The sequence below is a fragment of the Polistes fuscatus genome, unplaced genomic scaffold (assembly GCF_010416935.1).
Source record: "Polistes fuscatus isolate 324 unplaced genomic scaffold, CU_Pfus_HIC Scaffold8, whole genome shotgun sequence".
NCBI lineage: Eukaryota > Metazoa > Arthropoda > Insecta > Hymenoptera > Vespidae > Polistes > Polistes fuscatus.
The window spans coordinates 5,878,816-5,900,437 of record NW_025113162.1 but is presented as its reverse complement, the minus strand read 5'-3'; the positions used below and the strand labels follow the sequence as shown (position 1 = coordinate 5,900,437).

Genomic DNA, 21,622 nt, shown 5'->3' with positions numbered 1-21,622 from the left:
TTCATGGTGATTATCATCCCTTCCTACCTTTCTCACTTAAGTGATTAGATACACGCAAGTAAAATGCACGACTTCACGCTTTAACGAGAAAGCATAAGCACGACTCTCTATATATAAAAATGCTGTTTTCTATTGTCACCAATGTCATTTTACTTTTAACTATACTACGCGACACAACTAAACTTGTCTACTTTACTAACTATACAAAAAATCGAATTTTTTTAATCTCTTCTAACAAGAATTATTATAAATTATTTTTTTTTTCGTACTCTTATAATATGTTCTTGATCGTTTCAACCGTTTAATTTGTCTAATTAATTATATATATTCTCAATTTATATTTATATTTATATTTTTCTGATAATATTGTATACGTTTTTTAATTGATAATAAAAGCTTCATAAAATTAGAAATATGTTCGTCGATAGGAAAACGTTTGGAATAATTCTTCTGTTGGTTTATGCTGTAGTAGCACGAAATACGGATGGTCAAGATTTTCGTAAAGAAATTAATAACAAAAAGGGTGGATCGATGTTAGCCGAAATTGCTAAGGAATTTATGCAACGATCTACTACTACCAGTCAGGTGAGTAAAATTACTGTATTCATTTTATTTTTATGCGAATTTATGTGGAGAGAAAGGGCTACTGAACTAAACAAAAAAGAAAAAACCAGTGTAAACGAAAATGAATAAACTATATGTTCGAGGTAATTAAGTAAGAACAATTTAAATGTGTACAAAAAATTATAGGTATTTATCTATAATGAAACGAATTTGAAATTGCATAATGTCCACCATCCCTTCGATATTGTTTTTTTTTTTCAACGTTTTTCTGCAAACAATACTTTTGATAGAATTTAAGAGAAACAATTATTCTACACGAAGAAACGAATTTGATCGGGAAATCAAACTAATTTCCATGAATAAATATAATTCTGGCCAATAATACGTACAACATTCAACACGCACACATCCACCAGGTTTTATTGTGAAATAAAAAACTATCGTATTTCAAATCTTATATTTATTCGAAAAGTTAAAAAAAAAAACGGATTATCCAAGTCTTTGTTGAAATGAAGAAAAATGTTACTTCGCCGATATTGAAAAAATGTGAAAATATATTTATTTATTTTATTTTCTCTACAAAGGTACTGAATCTAAATTTATCTAATCTACTGCTACTCCTCGTATTAAAAGCTGTAGTTTTTGGTGCTGGATATATTGGAAATCACGCTTATAAGGGACGTGATTTGAACGAAGGTTCGTATATGTGTTATATTTATTAAATATATCAATTCTAACTATATTTTACTATATCTTAGAAAATGTAATATCCGAAGGAGAAGTTGCTTTGGCATTAGGTTATCTGATTGGTGATACATGCCTGTATAGAGCAGCTTGCGAAGAACCACATATTGCAAAAGAATATTTGGGTGCTGCTGAAATGCTTTTAAATACAATGAAACTAATGCCACAGTACGTATATATTAAATTATTGATATAAAAATGAAATATAATATCAAATAATGATTTATCTATGTATCTGTGTACAGGACAGTATCCGTTGAACGTAAATACGAAAAAACGATAAATGAACTTCGAAAAGCTATCGAATACGGAACTACAAGTCAATGCCCACCGGAATACAATTGTAAAAAAGAAAATATCAAAGCTTTCTTAACGTCCGAGAAAAAAAAATAAAAACGTAAGATCTACGTACGATTTTTAGAAATTAAACGTATAATTAATATAAAATATCCTAAATGTTAGCAAAAAAATAAATTGTAATTATTTAGATAACATTTTAATGAATATTTATATATTGTATATTATTTTATTAAAAATCAAAATGCACGGACACATACACATATGTGAGTTCATTTCTATAATACCTATAAGTTTACACTTCCAGCACTTTTTTTTTAAATGATTTGTTCTAATTATTCATTGTACAAACTTTATATTTCTTGTTTCTAATAAAAATGAAGCCTATTTAAAGAGCCATCGATTTGATATTATTTGCGACAGAATGCATAGCATACAAAATATAATATGCTTTATACCGAAAATAATATCGTGTTCTCAGATCTCATCACGTGGAGGTTACTGCTTCTGGAGACCATAAGCCATAGATGACTCTAACTATTCATATTATAGCGACTCTACTATTACTTTTATTTCTAAATGAAAGTAATTTAATTATTTTGAAAGAAACGTAACTTCGCGTGAATTCAGTTATATGACTATCATCAAACACGTGAGTAATCAAATTGAATTGAAATAAATAATTCATTTAATGTAATACATTTTCTTATCCACAATGTTTTTATTTTATTTATTAAAGAGTATATTAAATTATATCAAATATTTCTAAGACAAAATCGCGATTGTGCAACGTGCTACTTATAAAACCTAAAACTAAGTATCAAATTCAACAAAGACTTTGTGGATTTGATTGAATTAATTCCATGATTCTCTCATATACCACTATGATGTAAAAGCTTAAACTAGAGCCTAATGGGAGTGCGTATAAAATGTTGTAACCAATTGTTTAGACTAGTTAATCAGACTAAAAAATATATAGAAAAAGAAAAGCGTATGAAACCTACACGCGACTAAAGTAAAACTTCTTAAGATTTTTACAATGACCGATACCCCTGACCGGACAAAGTTAACAATCCTATAAAAGTACAATACTATAAAAGAATGCAATATTCTTTGATACTATATGATAGTATAGTTATATTGTAATATAGAATTTTGTATAATTATATTTAATTTTTAATATATAAACATGTGTGTGCCTTCAGAAATGCATTTATATATATATTTTAAAATGAAGCAATTTAAGACACTCAAATAAAAAAGAATTCAGAAGGTTTGATGATAAATCCAACGATGATCACCTGTAACAAGAAGAAAACTATATTAATCATACAATCAAGTGATACAATAGCCTGACATATAAGTGGTCCAATTCCTAGATGCACTTTTCAATTGAATCTTTTATTTACTTTTTATCAAATCTCTAATTACCGTCGCAATAAAATTAAATTTAAACGCGTGATTTTACATTTATATAAAATAAATAAAAATATAAAGAAATAGGAAAAATAAGAATACTAAGTTACTAAAAAAAATAATATCTATTAATTATTATGAAATACTTTTAAACTGCATTATATAGAAAAGAAAAATTGCAAATTTAATAAAATACGATCAAAGTGACAAATTTTAAAGACGAAACGAGAAAAGAGAAATTACTGTAATATTTACCGAACGTTATTTAAGCTTCAAAATTTAATAATACAAAAATTTTAATATTTCTGACTCTAACTAAACACATATGCATCTTTTGGACGATATGGCACACAGATTTGATGTGCCAAGGAGATGGAATGATCCATCATCTCCAATTACAATTACAAATTAATGACGAGCAAAAATGTAATATAATAAAATATAAAATATGACTAGAGAGCTATTTTCGAAAAGTTCGAACTTACAGTTGAACCTTTGAAAATAACTCAATAGTCTACGTAGTTGCCCTCTTCAGCCACATTTAAGTGGGGGCCTCTTCGGCATAAGCCTCTTCGGCATTTAGCCTCTTCTTTCTTCATGCCCTAAACTCTGCTGTGAGGCTTTTTTAAGCGCATTTTACAATACAAATCGTACAGTTACATTTACTCGAATGCCTCAACAGATATTTGATCTAATCGATGTACCTATTATTAACACTTTGCATTTAAAAAATTAAATAATATTGAAGAAAAGCAGAAACTTTGTCATACATCTTATGGTCTTACTTTTTTACTCGACCATTTTTATCTTTTATCTTTACTCTACTTTGTATTTACTATACATATATAACAAATGAAGTATTCAGTAAGAATTACTAAAAAGCAAAGCGTTAATATACTTAATATTAAGTAAGTATCCAACATATTCAGCTATCTTCACTTTTTCGAAAAAAAATTAATTTTTAAGAAAATGCAAAGACTTTAGAATCGTTCGATACTGATTTATATCTCGCGGTACAGAGTATCAGCAATTTATGGAAAAAATAAAAGAAATATTTAAATGATAAATGAATCTAAAGGTTGCTGAAACTTTGTATAATATCCGGAGAAGAAATTGTCCACTCCTGAGTGGAAATTACAATCGCGCGACTTCTCCGGTCTCTACCTACTTACAAATTAAATAAACATTCACACCTAAGTATGCTACCTGCCTATATATTGGCAATATCTTAAAAGATCAAACATACATGCATACCCACCCACTCACTCCACGATTCTCTCACATACCACCAGGGTGCAAAAGCCTAAACTAGAGAGCATGCCCCGGGGCACCTCCGACACCCTTGTTCAACCACGTTTTCTAAACTTATGGGAGTACGTACCAATTGCTGTAATCGACTGCCAAGGCTAATGATTATTGCATAAAAGACTAAAACAAAAATACTGGTACATACTAGTATATATGCATACTAGTAATATACAAGTATATCAAAGTTTCCACAAACAAATGCGGTAACTCTACTATTCAAAACGATTTTATATATTACAAAAAAAATGAGAAAAATTTAATATAAATAGAAAAATACAACCATGTGTATTTTTCATATCACACCTAACTCTAAATGTGCTATACTAAGTAGTATTCTAAGTGATAAATAATGCATTAATTAAAAACTATCACGAAACGATGTACAGTACACACTACCTGATACGCACACACAGGTGTAAAGTACATCGTGCAACCACTAGCACAATGACAGCCGCCAATAGGGCAAAAACTTAAAACTAAACCTATACTAACCGTTTCTCACCCATACGAGTAGCACCTGGGCACACGTATAGATGAGAACACAGAAAGTATAGGGGGGAGAAACGGGAGATTAGTACATTAGAAGCTGAAAATCCTGATCTAAAAAATATGATTAAAAACACATATATACATAACATATAAATACATTTTTATAAAAATTCATCTAAGCGGCTAAGGACTCTACAATTTATTTGATAAATAATAACTTGTAATATCTATTAATATCTTTTAATATCTTTTAATATATTTCAAAACCTCGGACGACTCCTTTCATTAAGTTGGCTGTTCTAATAAAAGAACTGGGCTTTGAGCCACCACTTAACTGCTAGAATCTATCCGTCGCGAATGGGTTTGTCTTCTTGCTCATTTATTTATAATATCGATACTTCTCGATATATCAAAATTAATCGCGATTAGATAAACTAAGTACGAAGCAATGCATGTAAGACAATTGTTACATGCTTTTCTCGACGAAAACGAGTAAATTAATGCTCGGTTTCATCACTACTAACTACGAACAAAACACGTAATAAAAAAGAAAGTGCATTAAATAATTGCACTGTTAATTAAATGATTTTAATCGATGAGACAAGAAAACCTATCCTGAACTAATAAAACATACAATACAATACAATATAATATACAATTTTCATGAGTAACTCCTAGAAAGGAATTACTCATGTGCTCGTCAATAATTTTTTTAAATAATTACAACCGGTAACTCGTGCCGATTAGAACCTTTCATCCTCGGCATGATTGAGCACCGGAGGGACTTTAAATTTTTTGACTCACTGCGTAAGAAGTTCTACGACGGCTCCAAAACACTCCTACTTCGTAGCAAGTATTGTAGTCTGCTAATCGAAGAGTCCCTCAATTTGGTATTGAAGAAAATCCATCCAAAATCCATCGAAGATCCATCGAAGATCCATCGTCTTATCTGTAAAGTAAAATAGAACAAAATGATTAGTTATATGTAATATGATCCAAAATCGTATCAAACAAAAACGAATAAAATTTTAATAAAAATAGATACTTACAATGCATTCCAATGAGATAAAACTCAATTGCACCATGGCGATGCACCTCGCGTGAATCTAAAAACGCGATATAAACGAAAATAAGAAACTATAGATGAGTTTCTTATCGCGAAACCGAAATTTTATTCTACGGCGAACAACACTGGCTCTAATTCGCGTATGATTTTAATTTATTATGCGCCCGATCACTGATTCTACAACTGCTTTCAAAGACTGCTTTGCACACAGTCAATGCAAGTAAAAAAATCTTCATTGATGCACTGACTCTAATACGCGAACAGTCTGTGCGACTGTTTTAAAATAAATATACAACTTTTCTCGAACAAAGTCTAATGCAATTACTGCCTTGGTCGCAGTTAATTTAATATAAAAAATTTCTAATACAATCGCGTAACACGAACTAATTGAAAGGAGCGAACGAACGTGCTTCTAATCCGTGATTTTAATTATATTTAATCGATACAACACTCCCGTATATTGCTTCGCGCACGACTGCAATCTGAAACAGAAATAAAAAACAATACTATTAATATCATTACTATTACTGAAAACAATTAAAATGTTTCTTGAATTATTAAATAAAAAAATATACTCACTTTGTATTTCCATCGATGAATGCACGATGGGTCTCCTACCCTTAGGATGACGATGACAATGCACTAACACTGATTCTACAACTGCATTACATGCAGTTAATTCAATTAACACTAGATTAATGAACTAACAATAAACCAATTTGACTCTCCATTTCAAATTTCTTTGCTACATATGCTACATATATATAAAATTTTAATATTATTTTTTTTAAATATACGTTGATTTTTAATACCATAATGAAATATATGTAAATATTAATTCCTCCCCTCTACCCATTTCTTCATGCAAACAATTTTTGTAAGTTTTTAAAAAATAGTAAATGAAACAGTAATGAAAAAATCTAGTGTTAAACGAATTTCCAAATGAATTTAATTAATAAATTGTAACACTATTCCAACGATGATCTGAAACAAAAATAAAAACAAGATTATATAGGCCATTGATATAAAAACATTATTATAATTATTGAGAAAATGTTTAAAATAAAAATTGACTTACGTTTATTCATTATTGATGAATGTACGATGGGTCTCCTACCCTTAGGATGACGATGGGCACACATTTAAATCAAATAAAAGAAAATTACGGAGTTTCTTTACCGACAAACGAAATTTTTACACACGGCGAACAACACTGACTCTACTTTCCGACTTTTTTATATTTTATTTTAACGATGCAACACACGAGTACCTCATTGCCTACGCGCTCGATTGCAATGATGTTCTGAAACAGAAAAAGAAAAAGAGCAATTAATATCATCTTCGCAATAAAAAACCATTGAAATTATCATAGAAAGGTTTGATAGGAAAATATACTTACTTTTAGTCTTCATTGATGACTGCAGGATGGGTATCCTACCCTTAGGATGACGATGAATAAAATAAAATTAAATAAAACTCTGAAAAGCTGAAACATACTAAAAATTATATTACATACAATTAAATATTACAATATTTCCTGAAATCATTCCTGAAGGCATTGCACACTTTCAAAGATATTTTATCATAAAGAATCAATATAAATTCAAGCAATATTAATTGCCTTAATCTCACTACTTGTATAATATTACATACAAAGTATGTAATATTGTTATTTAAAATATTAATTGAAAATTTTTTAAGTTATAATATATAACTCAATGAAGAGTAATCTAAAAAATAAAACTTTTTTATACTATTCTATCTAATTAGAAACTTATTAAAGTATTTAATGTTAGAATTTAGAAGTATTAAACGTTAGATATCATTAGAAAGAAAATCAATAAATAGTTTAATACGTCACGTTCGTTAGATCATTACTCGTTGAAGGACGGAAGGGGAATGAAGATCTCTCTGCGTATTCTCGTAGAGGTATCGAATGCTCGGTGCTCGATTGTTTACGTTTCGTTTCGACGGTTATTCTTCTGTTTTTACCTCGAGAAATTCCTACAAATATACATACACATTCATAGTTGCTTGTAGGTGAATGTTTTGTTTTCTTTCTCTCTCTCTCTCTCTCTCTCTCTCTCTCTCTCTCTCTCTCACTCTCGTTCTCACTCTTTCTATACATTTCTATATGGCTTAAAAAAAGAATAACGCTTACCTCAATGAATATGAAGATAAAAAAAAGAGTAAACACAACTGTTAGACTGAGTATATGTATTCCTGTTGGACTTTCCCAATGCACAGTAACCTAAAAAAGGAAAAAAAAGATTACATTAGTAAAATATAAAGAAAATCAAATACATGAGTGTATGTGTACGAGTGGTTAACCTATACTTATGTATGTATGCCTGTATGTGTATGTGTATTAATTTAACACGAAATACGATCTTTGAATACATAATTATGAAAAATAATTAATTAGAGCATCATTAGAGATGGTAGTAAGTATCGATATTGTGAAAAAAGCTAGAAATTAGAAGAAATATTGTTAAGTAACATTGGTGAAATTGGCGGGACGTCGAGATATATCGATGTTATATTCTCACATATCTATCGAACTTTTCAATATTTCGTTTTGAAAACACTCACGTATGAATATCTTGTGTGTAGCTATCGTTTGATATATAATAGAAAGGTGTAAAATATTTTTTAATTACCTGAGATTAACGGGACGACGTAGCATCCGTCCGTTCTCCAGCACCGACGTCGCGGAAAAGAAAGAAGAATAATCAGCAAAGAGCCCTGATTGGCTGATAATTATTTACTTGTTAAGTGACCAATTAGAAATTCCGAATAACCAATAGAAATATATTTCACACACATGTACTTGCTGTAGCTCGCCTTTCTTCATGACCACGCTGGTCAAGCTAGATGTGATTATTTATTTATTAAATAAATACAAAATTTATTCTATTTTACTATTTTATGTACATGTATCTTGTTAATATTTAAAAAATAACGAAAAGAATAAAGATAATATGCACTATAAACCTTATCACACCGCACAGAAAAACATAAATAATTTATTTATTACATAAATTAAATATCAATTTTTTATTATCAATTATAATTATCTAATTAATAATCCAATTAATAATTATTCTTATCTAACTTATTTTTCTATTAGGTGTACTAGCTAATAGGTTAGCACTTTCTTCTATCATAATGTTAAACTTTAATAATTCACATTTTCCATTAGTATGTTGTTTATTCATTGTTTTAATATATTGGTTGTATAATTGTTTAGAGAAATGTAATCTCATTTTTCATTTCCATATACGTGTACATTACGTATACATTAACAATTATTTTAATGCATTAATGCACTTTTCTGATATTGCAGCTAAATTTTACCCCCGAAGTCATCATTGCGCAAGAGCATTAAAATAATTACATAAAAATGATAAAAGTGCTTAAACCAGAACGTTATAATCTTAAAGATTATGTATTAGATATATGACACCCTTTATACACATGCGTAACGTTTGGAAGGTCTTATAAACAACTTTTAATAAAAGTACTTTCATAGAGGACAACGTCTCATTTCAACGGTGGATTTCGAAGGGGACGGTACATAGATTATACATTCCGATCTTTTAGACAACAATAGACATTCCTATCGATTATTTAACAATTATTTTAATATTCTAATGCAATCTCTTTATATTTCAGATTGTTTAAACACATATGTACTGATTTAAACATTACATACTTATTAACATACTTTGAATATAAAATAATTTTAATGTGATATTTTTCTGGATAAAAATTTTATTATCTAAAGTCATCATTGCACAGGGACGTTAAAACAAACGTATATTAGTTTAAACAAAATTACATAAAAATGGAAGGAATGTTTAAATCAGAACGTTGCAATGTGATTAAGTTTTTAGTGTATATTGTCTTTATTTTACTCGTTTTTTTTTAAATATTAACAAGGAACGTATACACCTAATAGAAAAATAAATTAGATAAGAATAATTATTAATTGGATTAATAATTAGATAATTATAATTGATAATAAAAAATTGATATTTAATTTATGTAATAAATAAATTATTTATGTTTTTCTGTGCGGTGTGATAAGGTTTATAGTGCATATTATCTTTATTCTTTTCGTTATTTTTTAAATATTAACAAGATACGTGTACATAAAATAGTAAAATAGAATAAATTTTGTATTTATTTAATAAATAAATTATCATATCTAGCTTGACTAGCGTAGTCATGAAGAAAGCCGAGTTACGTACGTGTGACGGGGCAAGCTTGTGTGCGTGAAATACATTTTTATATGGTAATTGGGAATTTCTGATTGATCACTTGTCTTCTGAAAAATTACCAGCCAATCAGGGCTCTTTGCTGATTATTCTTCTTTCTTTTCTGCGACGTCGGTGCTGGAGATCGCACGGATACTACGTCGTCCTGTTAATCTCAGGTAATTAAAAAATATTTTCTAACGTAAATAATTTTCTTATATACTAATCGATTATTCTAACAAATGACTTTTAAATGATATAATCGAAAGATTACGATAATCTCGAGGATAAAGAATATTTGCGTAGAAAAAAATTCCATGTACATTGGTATGCATTTTTCTACGCAATCATATATATCTTGTTTTACGGCATCATTTCTATAGATATCAACTTATAATGTTCAATTTTGATTGTTTGGATTAATAAAGTATATATATTTAGAAATTAAATATAATTATATAAAATTCTATATTACAATAAAACTATACTACATATACTATCATATACTATCAAAGAATATTGCATTCTTTTATAGTATTGTACCGTCATCATATTAAGTATCTACTATACATTAAAAAGTTGTTAAAAATATGTTATACGCATGCGCAACCACAAATTCAAGGCGCAAGTGCACTTTGAAAAAAATCTCCTACTCATGACGTTTCCACATTTGTAATTATTAATAACTAATTAAATAATTAATTAATAAAGTTAGAAGATATGGATTTTAAATAAACATTTTGTTAGCAATTTAGTGTACTTATTCATTTTTTTCTGCTGTGGCCAATTACGTTGCTTTACTAAGAAATAAAAAAAAAATTTTCACATTTTCAATTATCAATAACTAATTAAATAATTAATTAAAATTGTTAGCAATTATGGATTTCGAATTAGCAAATAGGTAACAATTAAATGCATATAATCATTGCTTTTAATCTTTATGGTTCTATGCCAACTTTTTTGCGCTCATTTTTTGACACATGTATAGATTAGGAGTTGCAGAAACGAACGAAAGAGGTCAGGTAGATATGTTATAGTTGTATACCTAGTGGCGCTGACGAATTGGTTTTATTAAAACGCCTATTCACTGTTCTTACGGCTAATAACTAATTGTTTATTATTTTCAAAGCAAATAATATTCGTTCAAAAAATTCAGTGAGACATGAGTTCAATCGGCACTGGGGTAAATATATATTCACCATTGTTTTTATAATGTTATAATATTCTGTTGGTATTTTAAAGAAAAGTTAATGATATAACCTCAAATATTTCAGTATGACTTGTCTGCATCCCAATTTTCACCGGATGGTCGTGTTTTTCAAGTGGAATATGCTCAAAAAGCTGTTGAAAATGGAGGGTAATATTTAGTTTAATAATTTATAAAAAATCAATTGGTGCATAGTACTGTCAAAACTGTGATTAATTTTCTGTCACTTATCTATCATTTTCAGCACTGTCATTGGTTTAAAAGGGAAGGATGGTGTAGTATTTGCTATAGAAAAACTCATTACTTCTAAGCTTTATGAGCCAGGTGCAAATAAAAGAATATTCAATATAGATCAGCACGTTGGCATGGCAGTTTCTGGCCTTATTTCCGATGCAAGACAGATAGCGGAAACTGCAAGATCGGAGGCTGCTAGTTACCGTTCTCAATATGGTATAGGCATTCCTCTAAAGTACTTAAACGAACGTGTTTCTATGTATATGCATGCTTATACATTGTATTCTGCTGTGAGGCCTTATGGTTGCTCTGTAATTCTTGGAGCTCATGAATCAGATGGTCCCGCAATGTATATGATTGATCCTTCTGGTGTGTCTTATGGTTACTATGGCTGTGCAGTAGGTGAGTAATGATATTTAAACTATTGCAAATGAAATTGAATGCAAATAGTATTAATAGATTAATTTTTTTTGTGCCATTTTTAAATCAGGCAAAGCGAAACAATCTGCGAAGACAGAAATTGAGAAATTGAAGTTATCCGATATGACTTGTAAAGATTTAGTGAAAGAAGCAGCACGCATAATTTACTTAGTACACGATGAATTAAAAGATAAACAGTTCGAATTAGAAATGAGTTGGGTAGGTGCACATACCAATGGAAAGCATGAACGTGTACCAGCAGATATAAAAGCAGAAGCAGAGGCTAAGGCGCGTCAAGCAATGGTAGAAGATTCGGATAGTGATACCGAAGACATGTAAATTGAAAAAGAAATAATAATAACACTACATATATTTTATATCGTAAGTCATAATTTAAACCTTTAAGTAAAAGTTTGATAAAAGGAATCGTCATTGTCAATGAGGGAGCTGAATAAAAATACCATCTTGTTTTTAAATAACATGTTTTACGTTTTTTACACAGTTTCGTTAAAACCGTTATATTATTTGTTGGAACAATTTTTAAAAAACGGAAAAAGGAAAAACTTGTTACCCGTAACCTTAATAGGTCATACCAATTATTATCAACTGCGCAGACGTTTTATCGAACGCCCTTGACAATAATCCAGCATTAACGACTATGATCTCTTTGAAGGGATTATCACGGGATTTAAAATTTTTTTTCTCAGCCAACGACGATTCGTGGACGAAAGGAATATTAATAATTACTAAATCGATTAATTTTATGTCATCAAATATCGAGTTTTTCAAGTTCACATCTTAAATTTTAACAAACGTTTATATTTTTCACTTATAATTTGTGGAAAACAGTAATCGATTGTAATCATTTTGAGATAAAAAACGAATATTTAATTTCAAGAAAATAATAATAAGAACACATTATCTTCTATTATATGTAAAAGAAAAAGAAAAAATGTATATTTTTAAATTACTCTCTAGTCGGTTAACTTAAATGTGCTTGTACTTATTGTTATAATACAATTAATGGTTTGGACCGGCGAATTTTATATGTGTACGTGAAAGATACAAACAATAATAGTCCAGGAGAGTGTAGTGGTGTGCTTCATTTCGCGCATGCTGCTTCATCATTTGGGGGTTGCTTGAAGCCAGAGTGGGTGAGTAAGAGAGAGAGAAAACGAGTGGCGCAAGTGGTGGGAGGAAAGAGGGTAGCGAACATATAAGGATAGGGTGACTTCGAAATATCCTCACTACTTTGATTAAACGCTGGCAAGTTTTCCCGCGAACTTCTCTCGTGGAAAAAAAAAATTTAACTAAATAGTGACACGTGACTTTAACGCGGCTATTTTTCTTTTGTGTTATCCTACGAGAGTGTATTATTTTTAAACAAATTACGAATCACGTTGAGCTAGCACGAGCATGTCTCCTTATTTTCGAGAAACAAATCATATGAATGTCACTGTCAATGAAGAAATAAGTGCAGGCATTTACGTGGGTGCATCTATTGCACTCGGTATCATTGGCTTCTTTGGTTTCACTCTGAACCTAATTGTGGCGATAATCATCGTCAAGGATGCTCAATCACTCTGGACTCCTGTCAATGTAATTCTTTTCAATTTGGTTGTAAGTATTTTACGCATGTTTTTTTTCTATTATTTAAGAACAGATAAAAGAAAGAAAAATTATATATAAAATATCAACCACGCGTGTAAGATCGAATTACATCAATGAACATTTAAATGTTTTTTTGTTTGTTTGTTTTTTTTTATAAAGATCGTATATTTTTATATTTAACAACTGAAAAATAAATATTATTAACAATCGATGATATTTATCTGAATGAAATTTTAAAGTATATAATATTATTCTTTCACGTTCGCAATAAATAAAATTTTCGATTTTTAATAATAACATCGATGGTGTTAAATTAAACTCTCTCTATTACATCAATCCCAGCTAAATTATCCAGTTCAGTACCACAAGGTACTCAGTGGAGAATTAAGAGTAACGTATTTTTTCCTCGAGGGGATAAAGGTTTTCAATAAGGGATATAAACTGCTGGTCGATCTTGTCCTTGCTTCCTTGCAAGCTCTTTTTTGTTAAAAAGAAAAAAATAAATGAGAATAATCGAGATGTCAGATGCAGCATCGCTTTTGTTAAATTTTTACATTGTATCAATACCAATTGAATTTTTTATCATCTTGGATATAAAAATAAAAAAGAAATTATACGTTTTGAGAACAATAAAAGCAAGGATTTAACGGAAACAAAATAACATAAAAAATATTTATTTCAAAGGTTGGAGATTTTTTAGTAGCTGCTTTGGGGAATCCTTTGGCAATGACTTCAGCGATAACTAGTGGATGGTATTGGGGCTATGACATGTGTCTATGGTAACAAAAATAAACTTTATTTATGGTACACATATATAAACGTAACAATGAATAGATTAAACGGCATTGTGTTCCGAAAGGTAAAAATCATGAATATTGCTATAGATTACTACACAATAGGAGAGATCGGCTTTGTTTAATTAATTCCAGATCATTAATGCTCGTTTATTCAGTGACATAACAAAATGAGTTTGAAATACTTTAAGTCACCACGGTATAATAACCATTTACCGTTTAATTGAATTATTTCGGCAGTTTATTTGGGAGTACTCGAGCAATTTTTATTTTCAAACTTGTTAATTTTGTTTAATTACTATGTATAATTCATTATTAATAATGATCTCGAATAATAATAATGCGATTGAGTATAGACAGCAATGAACGAACAGTAGTATATATGTACAAGTAGTTATAGAAACGATAATTACTGAAATGATTTGTGCTCGAACATATAATATACATCTCTATTGAGTTAGTTATCAAACAATTTTATTTTAAATTTGATATTTTCCATGACATATATAATATATATATATATATATTTACGTATGATCGTTCAAATAAAAATAACTTGATTTCCCCTATGAATTTTTATTTTTCGAATAAATGCTGCTCCTAAATATTTGTTCAATTACCTTTTACTAGATTTCATATTTATTTATTTATCCGTATATTTAACAATCAAAATAACATTTCAATTAAAAACTAAAATTAATAAAAATACATACGTTTATATAAGCGTACAATTAAACAAAAATTTTATTATCAGATTAAGATTGTTTAAGCATACACGTAGATTTTTATCTATCTTTTTGTTTCATTCACAATGGTTCGTCACGTTTTGGATGGACCATATTTTTTATGGATAACGAAGTTTCATGAAGAAGTGAAACTGCATCGTCGAATAGTCGAACGAACCGATGTCGCAAACTTTTCTGAAGGACGGCCGCGTCTCGTGAATTTTAAAAAACGATCCTTGCAAATTTAATAAGGCTCCTCTATTGGCGGTCACGTTTGAGTCGTGTACTGAAATGGCAACTCTCTCTCTCGCTTTTTTATTATTATTATTTTTTTTTTTAATTTCATTTAATTGCTTTTATATATATATATAAATATATATGTTACGAAATCGTAACAAACAAGAAACGAGAATAAATATATTTATCTGTTTTATACGTGTGTTTTTTTGTTAGTAACGGGTACATCATCGAACTTTCACGCGTTTATATCTAATTACAAAAGTACCTAAACACATTTATATTTGTACCTTTCTGTAATAAAACTTCTTAGGCGATGGTAATAATAAAATTTTATGAAAGGACATAAAAAAAAAAAAAGAAAGAGAAAGTAAGGTAATATCTATAGACGATCGAGAATTGAACGAAATTATTGAAGAATTTTGTATAAGTGTAGTATGTGTGTATCTGTGCGTGTATAAAATACATCGACCGATAATTATTTGTTTAAAAATTACATATCTATATATTCGAAATATTAAACAATTTCGATATGATATTTAATTAGATGAAAATTTTTTCATTATCGGAATCATCGCTGGTCAATAACATTAAAACAAATGTATTTTAGTTTAAATAATCCTAAATATTAGTAAAGTACAGTGTACTGTATTAGATTTACCTTAATTGATTGTTAATTAATCGAAAAAATGTGTATTATAGTCCAAAATCACGGATTATATGTTCGACGTAAAGTACTTTTATTAAACGTTGTTTACATGACTTTCCATAAAAAGAAATTTTATTGATTTCGAGTATTATGTACGTTATACATATGTAATCTTCGGAAAGTCATATAAACAACATTGAATAAAAGAACTTTCACAGATGACAAAAAAGCAGTCTAACGGTGGATTTTGAAGAGGACGGTGCTCCGAACATATACTCGGTGCTTTTAAACAACAATATACAGTTCCTTCGATTAATTAACAATTATTTTAATTCTTTAATAAACTGAACGTATATATAGGATCATTTTAAACACACATACGTTGTATTAAATATTACATACCTATTCACATATTTTTAATATTAAATAATTACGATTTGATATTCTATTAGACGAAAATTTTACCCTCGAAATCATCGCTGTACAGGAACGTTAAAACAATCAAAAATATTAGTAAAGTACAGTACTGTATTCGATATACCTTAAATGATTGTTAATTAATCGAAAAAAATGTATATTGTAATCTAAAAACGTTAATTTATCTTTTGATGTACCTTCCTCTTCGAAATCAAACACTTTATTTTTATTAAACATTGTTTATATGACTTTCCGTTAGAGGTAATTTTATTGATTTCGATCATTATGTACGTTATACATATACAACCTTCGAAAAGTCGTATAAACAACATTGAATAAAAGTACTATCATAGAGAACTAACGTCTCAGTCTACTGTTTGATTTCGAAGAGAATAGTACGTCAAACATATCCTCCATGATTTTGGACTATAATACACATTTTTTAGATTAATTAACAATCAATTAAGGTAAATCTAATACAGTACTTTACTCTAATAATATTTAGGATTGTTTAAATTAAAGTACATTAGTTTTAACAATAAAATATATCAAATTAAATTGTTTATTCAATATATATATAAATAGATACGTCATTTTTTTACAAATGTTCTTTGTATTATTCTTACATTAATGAATATTAAATTGATTCTGATACTAAAAAATCTTTTAAATAACAGTAACAAAGAAAGGATGACCAATTGTTAGACATGAAAAATAAAACTTTCATCTTAAACATCCCATATCAATAATTTTCAATCAGAAATCTAGTAAGCGTAACACAATGTACGATTTTAATGATCTATATATGCATATGAATCAATTAATCATTTTCCACATGATAATACAATAAGTTTCATTTCACATTATTTTTTCTTTCTATTAAACTCTTTTTTTCCATTAATTTATTTTGATGAATTACTAATAATATTTTAATGTTAAAGGTATGCCTGGTTCATGTCCACGTTGGGATTCGCTAGTATTGGTAACTTAACCGTGATGGCTGTTGAAAGATGGTTGTTAATTACCCGACCGATGAAAGCATTGTCGATTCGGTAAGTAAAATTAGTTACATTCATAAATATATATTTGATAACGTTGCCTCAACGTCGAATTAAAATTGAATATTTTTCCCCCCCATTCGTCCGATACGAAAATTAATGAGAAATTTTGTATACGCCTACCGACCAATTCGTATTTATTTTAATGATTTTCTTTTATGCCCGTGAAAAAAAGAAATCAGTATGAAAAAGAATACCTTGTAAGTTATTCGAATAACGTGAATACTTTGAGTAATTAAATATCCTTAAGGGATGAGAGGAAAAACTGTTTTTGAAACCAGGATCAACCCCATTTAAATTCTTTTCTATCAAATGAAAGAGACAATGAAAAAGATTAGTTCTTTGATACATTTTAGTCGATGTGATCAACGATAAAATTATTCTCGTTGAAAGATTTTCATGGTCTGTAATTAATAACAGATTAAAACAACATTAATTAAATCATTAATAATAAAAGAACGGGGAATAGTATGATTCTTTTATTCTTCTTTTTATTTCTTTATTTTTCTAAAATTTCAATTAAACGATAATTAAAATGAATAATTTGCACTCTGGCATACAATAATGGAATTTTTAATCGTAACGATTATTTCACTTCTCGATATTTGAGATTCACAGTGTCTTTTAATAATCAAATAAAATTGTCCAATATCTATTAATTGAATAATTTCTGAAACATACTGACCGGTTCCACATTTTACCAAGTTCAGAAAGTCAAAGAAAGGAAGTTTTAATTGGCCACGAATCCAGCTAAACTTTAATTCAATTTACGAGTAACAGCTTTGAACGAAAAAAAAAAATAAAAGAATCAGTCAGACCCTGGGTACAGAATTTTTAAAAGAGAAAAGAACAAATATCCTGTAACGTTGTACTATATACCAATTATACCTTTCATATCAATCAAATGCGTAATAAAATAATCCAAAAAAAATAATAAGAGAAAGAAAAATGGATTGCGAGACAACGTTCTTCTCTCGTTTGTTATACCCTTATATATTATTTGCTTTCGTTCTCTTTATCTATCTCATTTTGAAGAAGAATAACGTCAGTCAATTATCAGCGACCAAAGTATTGCAGTAGATACTTCGTTACTTCTCTCGGGGAAGAAATTCGTATAATAGAGTAAATAAAAGCGAATTATCTACGAACAGAACTAATCCTTTTTCTTTCCCTATTCGAGACTCTTTCCTAAGGAGTTATTTGATGCTTTTTTACGTCCTAACGAGTTTTGTATTTGGAGACTAGAGTAATAAGAATTTCTACCTCACTACGAAATAATCCTAACACCTCGTCTGTGATAAGGGAATAAGAAAGCTACGTGACTTGAAAGATAAATGAGAGCTCGTTAATAAAAAAGAGAACCAAAATTTAACAAAACAAAAACGTATATATATATATATATATAAATAAATGTAGAAAATAAAAACGTAAAATCGTAACGGTAACGAGATATATTTTATTACGAGAATTTTACGATGAAAAGTGCATTAGCGAAATCTCTCTCTCTCTCTCTCTTTCTCTCATCTAAAAGCTTTTCACAAACGGTGCATAATAAAACAATCGATTCATTGAAAATTAATCGTTTAACGCAGGCACGCTGTGTTCCTCGCTTTTGCGGTGTGGATATATGCGCTATCCTTGTCTCTACCACCCCTTTTCGGTTGGGGAAGTTACGGTCCAGAAGCTGGTAACGTATCCTGCAGCGTGTCCTGGGAAGTTCACGATTCTGCTACGAACAGCGACAGCTATATAGCATTTCTATTTACTCTCGGACTCGTCTTACCAGTTGTTATTATAGTCACAAGTTATTTCGCAATTTTAACAACCACCATAAAAGTCGAAAGAAAAGCCGGTAGGAAAATTTTATAAATAATATTTAAATAAAAGGAGAACGGAAATATTTGCACATATCCCCCGGTGTCTCTCTATTTATTTATTCATTTATTTTTGATATTTACAGGCGCCAGAGGAAGACGCGAAGCTAAAGTAACGAGAATGGTAGCACTGATGATAAGCGCATTTCTCATCGCTTGGTCACCTTATGCTGCTCTTGCACTCGCGGCACAATACTTCAACGTAAGTTCAATGAATAAGCAAATCGACGAAAGAAATGATACAAAAAAAAGAAAAAATGTAGATATGAATGTTGTCAAGGTAGAAAGATTTTTGTGTCCCAGGCGAAGCCGTCACCCTCGGTGGCTGTATTACCAGCTCTCCTAGCAAAGTCTTCCATTTGTTACAATCCTATCATTTACGCTGGATTAAATACTCAATTTCCACGGTCTTTGAAAAAGATACTTGGTATTCGTGATATTGGTGGTGCCGGCACGAATGGCAGTCAACAGACTGCTTTGACCACGTTCGTCAACAAACAAGAACAGAAACACTGAAAACGGCTAATCGGAATCCTGGATACTTTTGGATTTCGAATACATATCACTCGTGAATATTGTAACTCGGATAAGATTAATCTTATTTTTTCAAAATTTAGTACGTATGTTTATATTATATATTTCGATATATACCTGTACATGTATATATATATCTGTATGTATTACGTATATATACATATTTGGATTAACGTTTCCATCGTTTTCGTTCCGTCGATGTGTTCTTTATCTCTCTCTCTCTCTTTTTATTGTATTTTGTAATATATTTTTCAGCAACAGTTAGAATACATTTATATCTGTCTTTTATGACAGACCAATTTATGTGTGTTTTACAATGAACAATTTGTTGCAATTAATTTTACTAATTTCTCGTATATAATTATAAATATTATTAAAAAAGAAAAAAGGAAATATGAATGAACGTTCTTCATAATGAGCATATAAAAAAAACAGCAATATTAATTGTTTCTCACTCTTGTGTTTTTCAAGGGAAGTACACATTCGACACGATTATTTCTAAATGTATAGCTAATGTATATGATAAACACGTAAAAAGGATCAACCGCTAAGACTCGTTTATCCATAGGCACTATCGAGAGAAACGTGAGATGTTTTCATAATAGGAAAGGTTCCAAAAACATCGTCGAGTGCTTTTACTTTGCCAAATAACTATCGAAGATATGGACTAAATAATTTCGAATATTGCACGTTAAGAAATGTAAATTTTTGGATTGAATTTTATTTCCGAAAAAAGAAAAAGAAAAAGAAAAGAAAATCCTATTTCTCCAGTACATTGGATTTTTCATTTTTGGGTAGTGGCGTGGATTGATATTTTAAGGAGATATAAAATGTTCAAAGGAAAACCCTTTCCGACCGTTATTCGACCATTGTTGCCCGAGGATTCTGTATTTTTTTACGTAGTACTTAGAAAATGAATCTCAACCAACAACAACAACACCATTGTACGATATTTTTACCATCCTCTATTTGAAATAAAATAATTGCGCAGTAGAGAGAAGAAGAGAATCACGAAATCAATTTCACCGTCGTGCCATTTTCATTCCATCGCGATAATTCCCTGCTATTTTTTCCCGTCCTCGTCCGTCGTAAGCAAGTGTAAGCGAATAAGCAAGCAAGCAAGCAAGCCGTACGAAATGAACGATCACAAGTCGAAACACGTGCGATTATATCACACCACCATAGGAATACAGTGAAATCATAAGAAAAATGTTTACGACCGCCAACGTCGTTTTACCTTCCCTTCCCTTCCCTTCGTATACCCGAAAATCTGAAAAGGATATTTCAAGAAAAATCTACCCTTACTAATAATTTACGCAAGAATTCTTTCAGAAAAAATTTCGAGTCAAGAAGAAGAAGAAGAAGAAGAAGAAGTAAAAGAAGGGGAAGGGTCGAAAGTAAAAGAAAAAATAAATTGATTTCTTTTTTTCTTTGTCCACTCTTCCCCACATACGCACGCATATCGACGTCGTCCAAGTTTCGCTATACAATTGGCACAATCGCTTTTAGTCGTGATCGTAATATTTTATCGAACCGACGACTCGTAACGTAATCTACGTGAATTTTTTTTCTTCTTTTATTTTCTTTCCTTTTCTTTTCTTTTATCAAACGACGCGATTTGCTAAATAGAAATGAAAAATAAAACAAAATAAAAAAATTAACGAGTATCGTAACTGCGAGAATCTCGTATTACAAAAGCAACGAATGAGAGAACGAGAA

The 21,622-nt window shown here is 29.6% G+C and overlaps 3 protein-coding genes across 4 annotated transcripts; all 3 read left to right on the top strand.

Annotated features, from left to right (window-relative positions):
- The first annotated feature begins 414 nt into the window (after positions 1–414).
- On the top strand, positions 415–1,701 carry LOC122524974. The gene is made up of 4 exons (XM_043647502.1): positions 415–585; positions 1,149–1,260; positions 1,323–1,476; positions 1,554–1,701. The coding sequence occupies exons 1-4, from the start codon at positions 415–417 to the stop codon at positions 1,699–1,701; spliced, it is 585 nt and encodes a 194-aa protein (XP_043503437.1).
- Positions 1,702–11,177: 9,476 nt separating this feature from the next.
- Positions 11,178–12,480, top strand: LOC122525210 (proteasome subunit alpha type-3). Its single transcript, XM_043647896.1, has 4 exons — positions 11,178–11,326; positions 11,418–11,500; positions 11,595–11,986; positions 12,075–12,480. The coding sequence occupies exons 1-4, from the start codon at positions 11,306–11,308 to the stop codon at positions 12,341–12,343; spliced, it is 765 nt and encodes a 254-aa protein (XP_043503831.1). The 5' UTR covers positions 11,178–11,305; the 3' UTR covers positions 12,344–12,480.
- Positions 12,481–12,576: 96 nt separating this feature from the next.
- Positions 12,577–20,903, top strand: LOC122525209 (pinopsin-like). Of its 2 annotated transcripts, none has more exons than XM_043647894.1 (6): positions 12,577–13,624; positions 14,300–14,394; positions 17,379–17,489; positions 19,088–19,347; positions 19,456–19,571; positions 19,673–20,903. In XM_043647894.1, exons 1-6 carry the CDS (start codon positions 13,421–13,423, stop codon positions 19,883–19,885), a joined length of 999 nt encoding a protein of 332 aa, XP_043503829.1. In that variant the 5' UTR covers positions 12,577–13,420; the 3' UTR covers positions 19,886–20,903. The 2 variants fall into 2 exon arrangements, with proteins under 2 accessions (XP_043503829.1, XP_043503830.1); XM_043647895.1 differs by having other exon boundaries at positions 19,654–20,903.
- Positions 20,904–21,622: the final 719 nt, after the last annotated feature.

Excerpts from the sequence above, each read along its gene's own strand:
- LOC122524974 (XM_043647502.1), top strand. The coding sequence starts at position 415 with ATGTTCGTCGATAGGAAAACGTTTGGAATAATTCTTCTGTTGGTTTAT. Across the intron at positions 586-1,148 it reads GATCTACTACTACCAGTCAG|GTACTGAATCTAAATTTATC; the intron begins GTGAGTAAAATT and ends TTCTCTACAAAG. Across the intron at positions 1,477-1,553 it reads ACAATGAAACTAATGCCACA|GACAGTATCCGTTGAACGTA; the intron begins GTACGTATATAT and ends ATCTGTGTACAG.
- LOC122525210 (XM_043647896.1), top strand. The coding sequence starts at position 11,306 with ATGAGTTCAATCGGCACTGGG. Across the intron at positions 11,501-11,594 it reads AAAGCTGTTGAAAATGGAGG|CACTGTCATTGGTTTAAAAG; the intron begins GTAATATTTAGT and ends TATCATTTTCAG. Across the intron at positions 11,987-12,074 it reads TTACTATGGCTGTGCAGTAG|GCAAAGCGAAACAATCTGCG; the intron begins GTGAGTAATGAT and ends TTTTTAAATCAG.
- LOC122525209 (XM_043647894.1), top strand. The coding sequence starts at position 13,421 with ATGTCTCCTTATTTTCGAGAAACAAATCATATGAATGTCACTGTCAAT. Across the intron at positions 13,625-14,299 it reads TAATTCTTTTCAATTTGGTT|GTTGGAGATTTTTTAGTAGC; the intron begins GTAAGTATTTTA and ends TTTATTTCAAAG. Across the intron at positions 19,348-19,455 it reads AAAAGTCGAAAGAAAAGCCG|GCGCCAGAGGAAGACGCGAA; the intron begins GTAGGAAAATTT and ends TGATATTTACAG.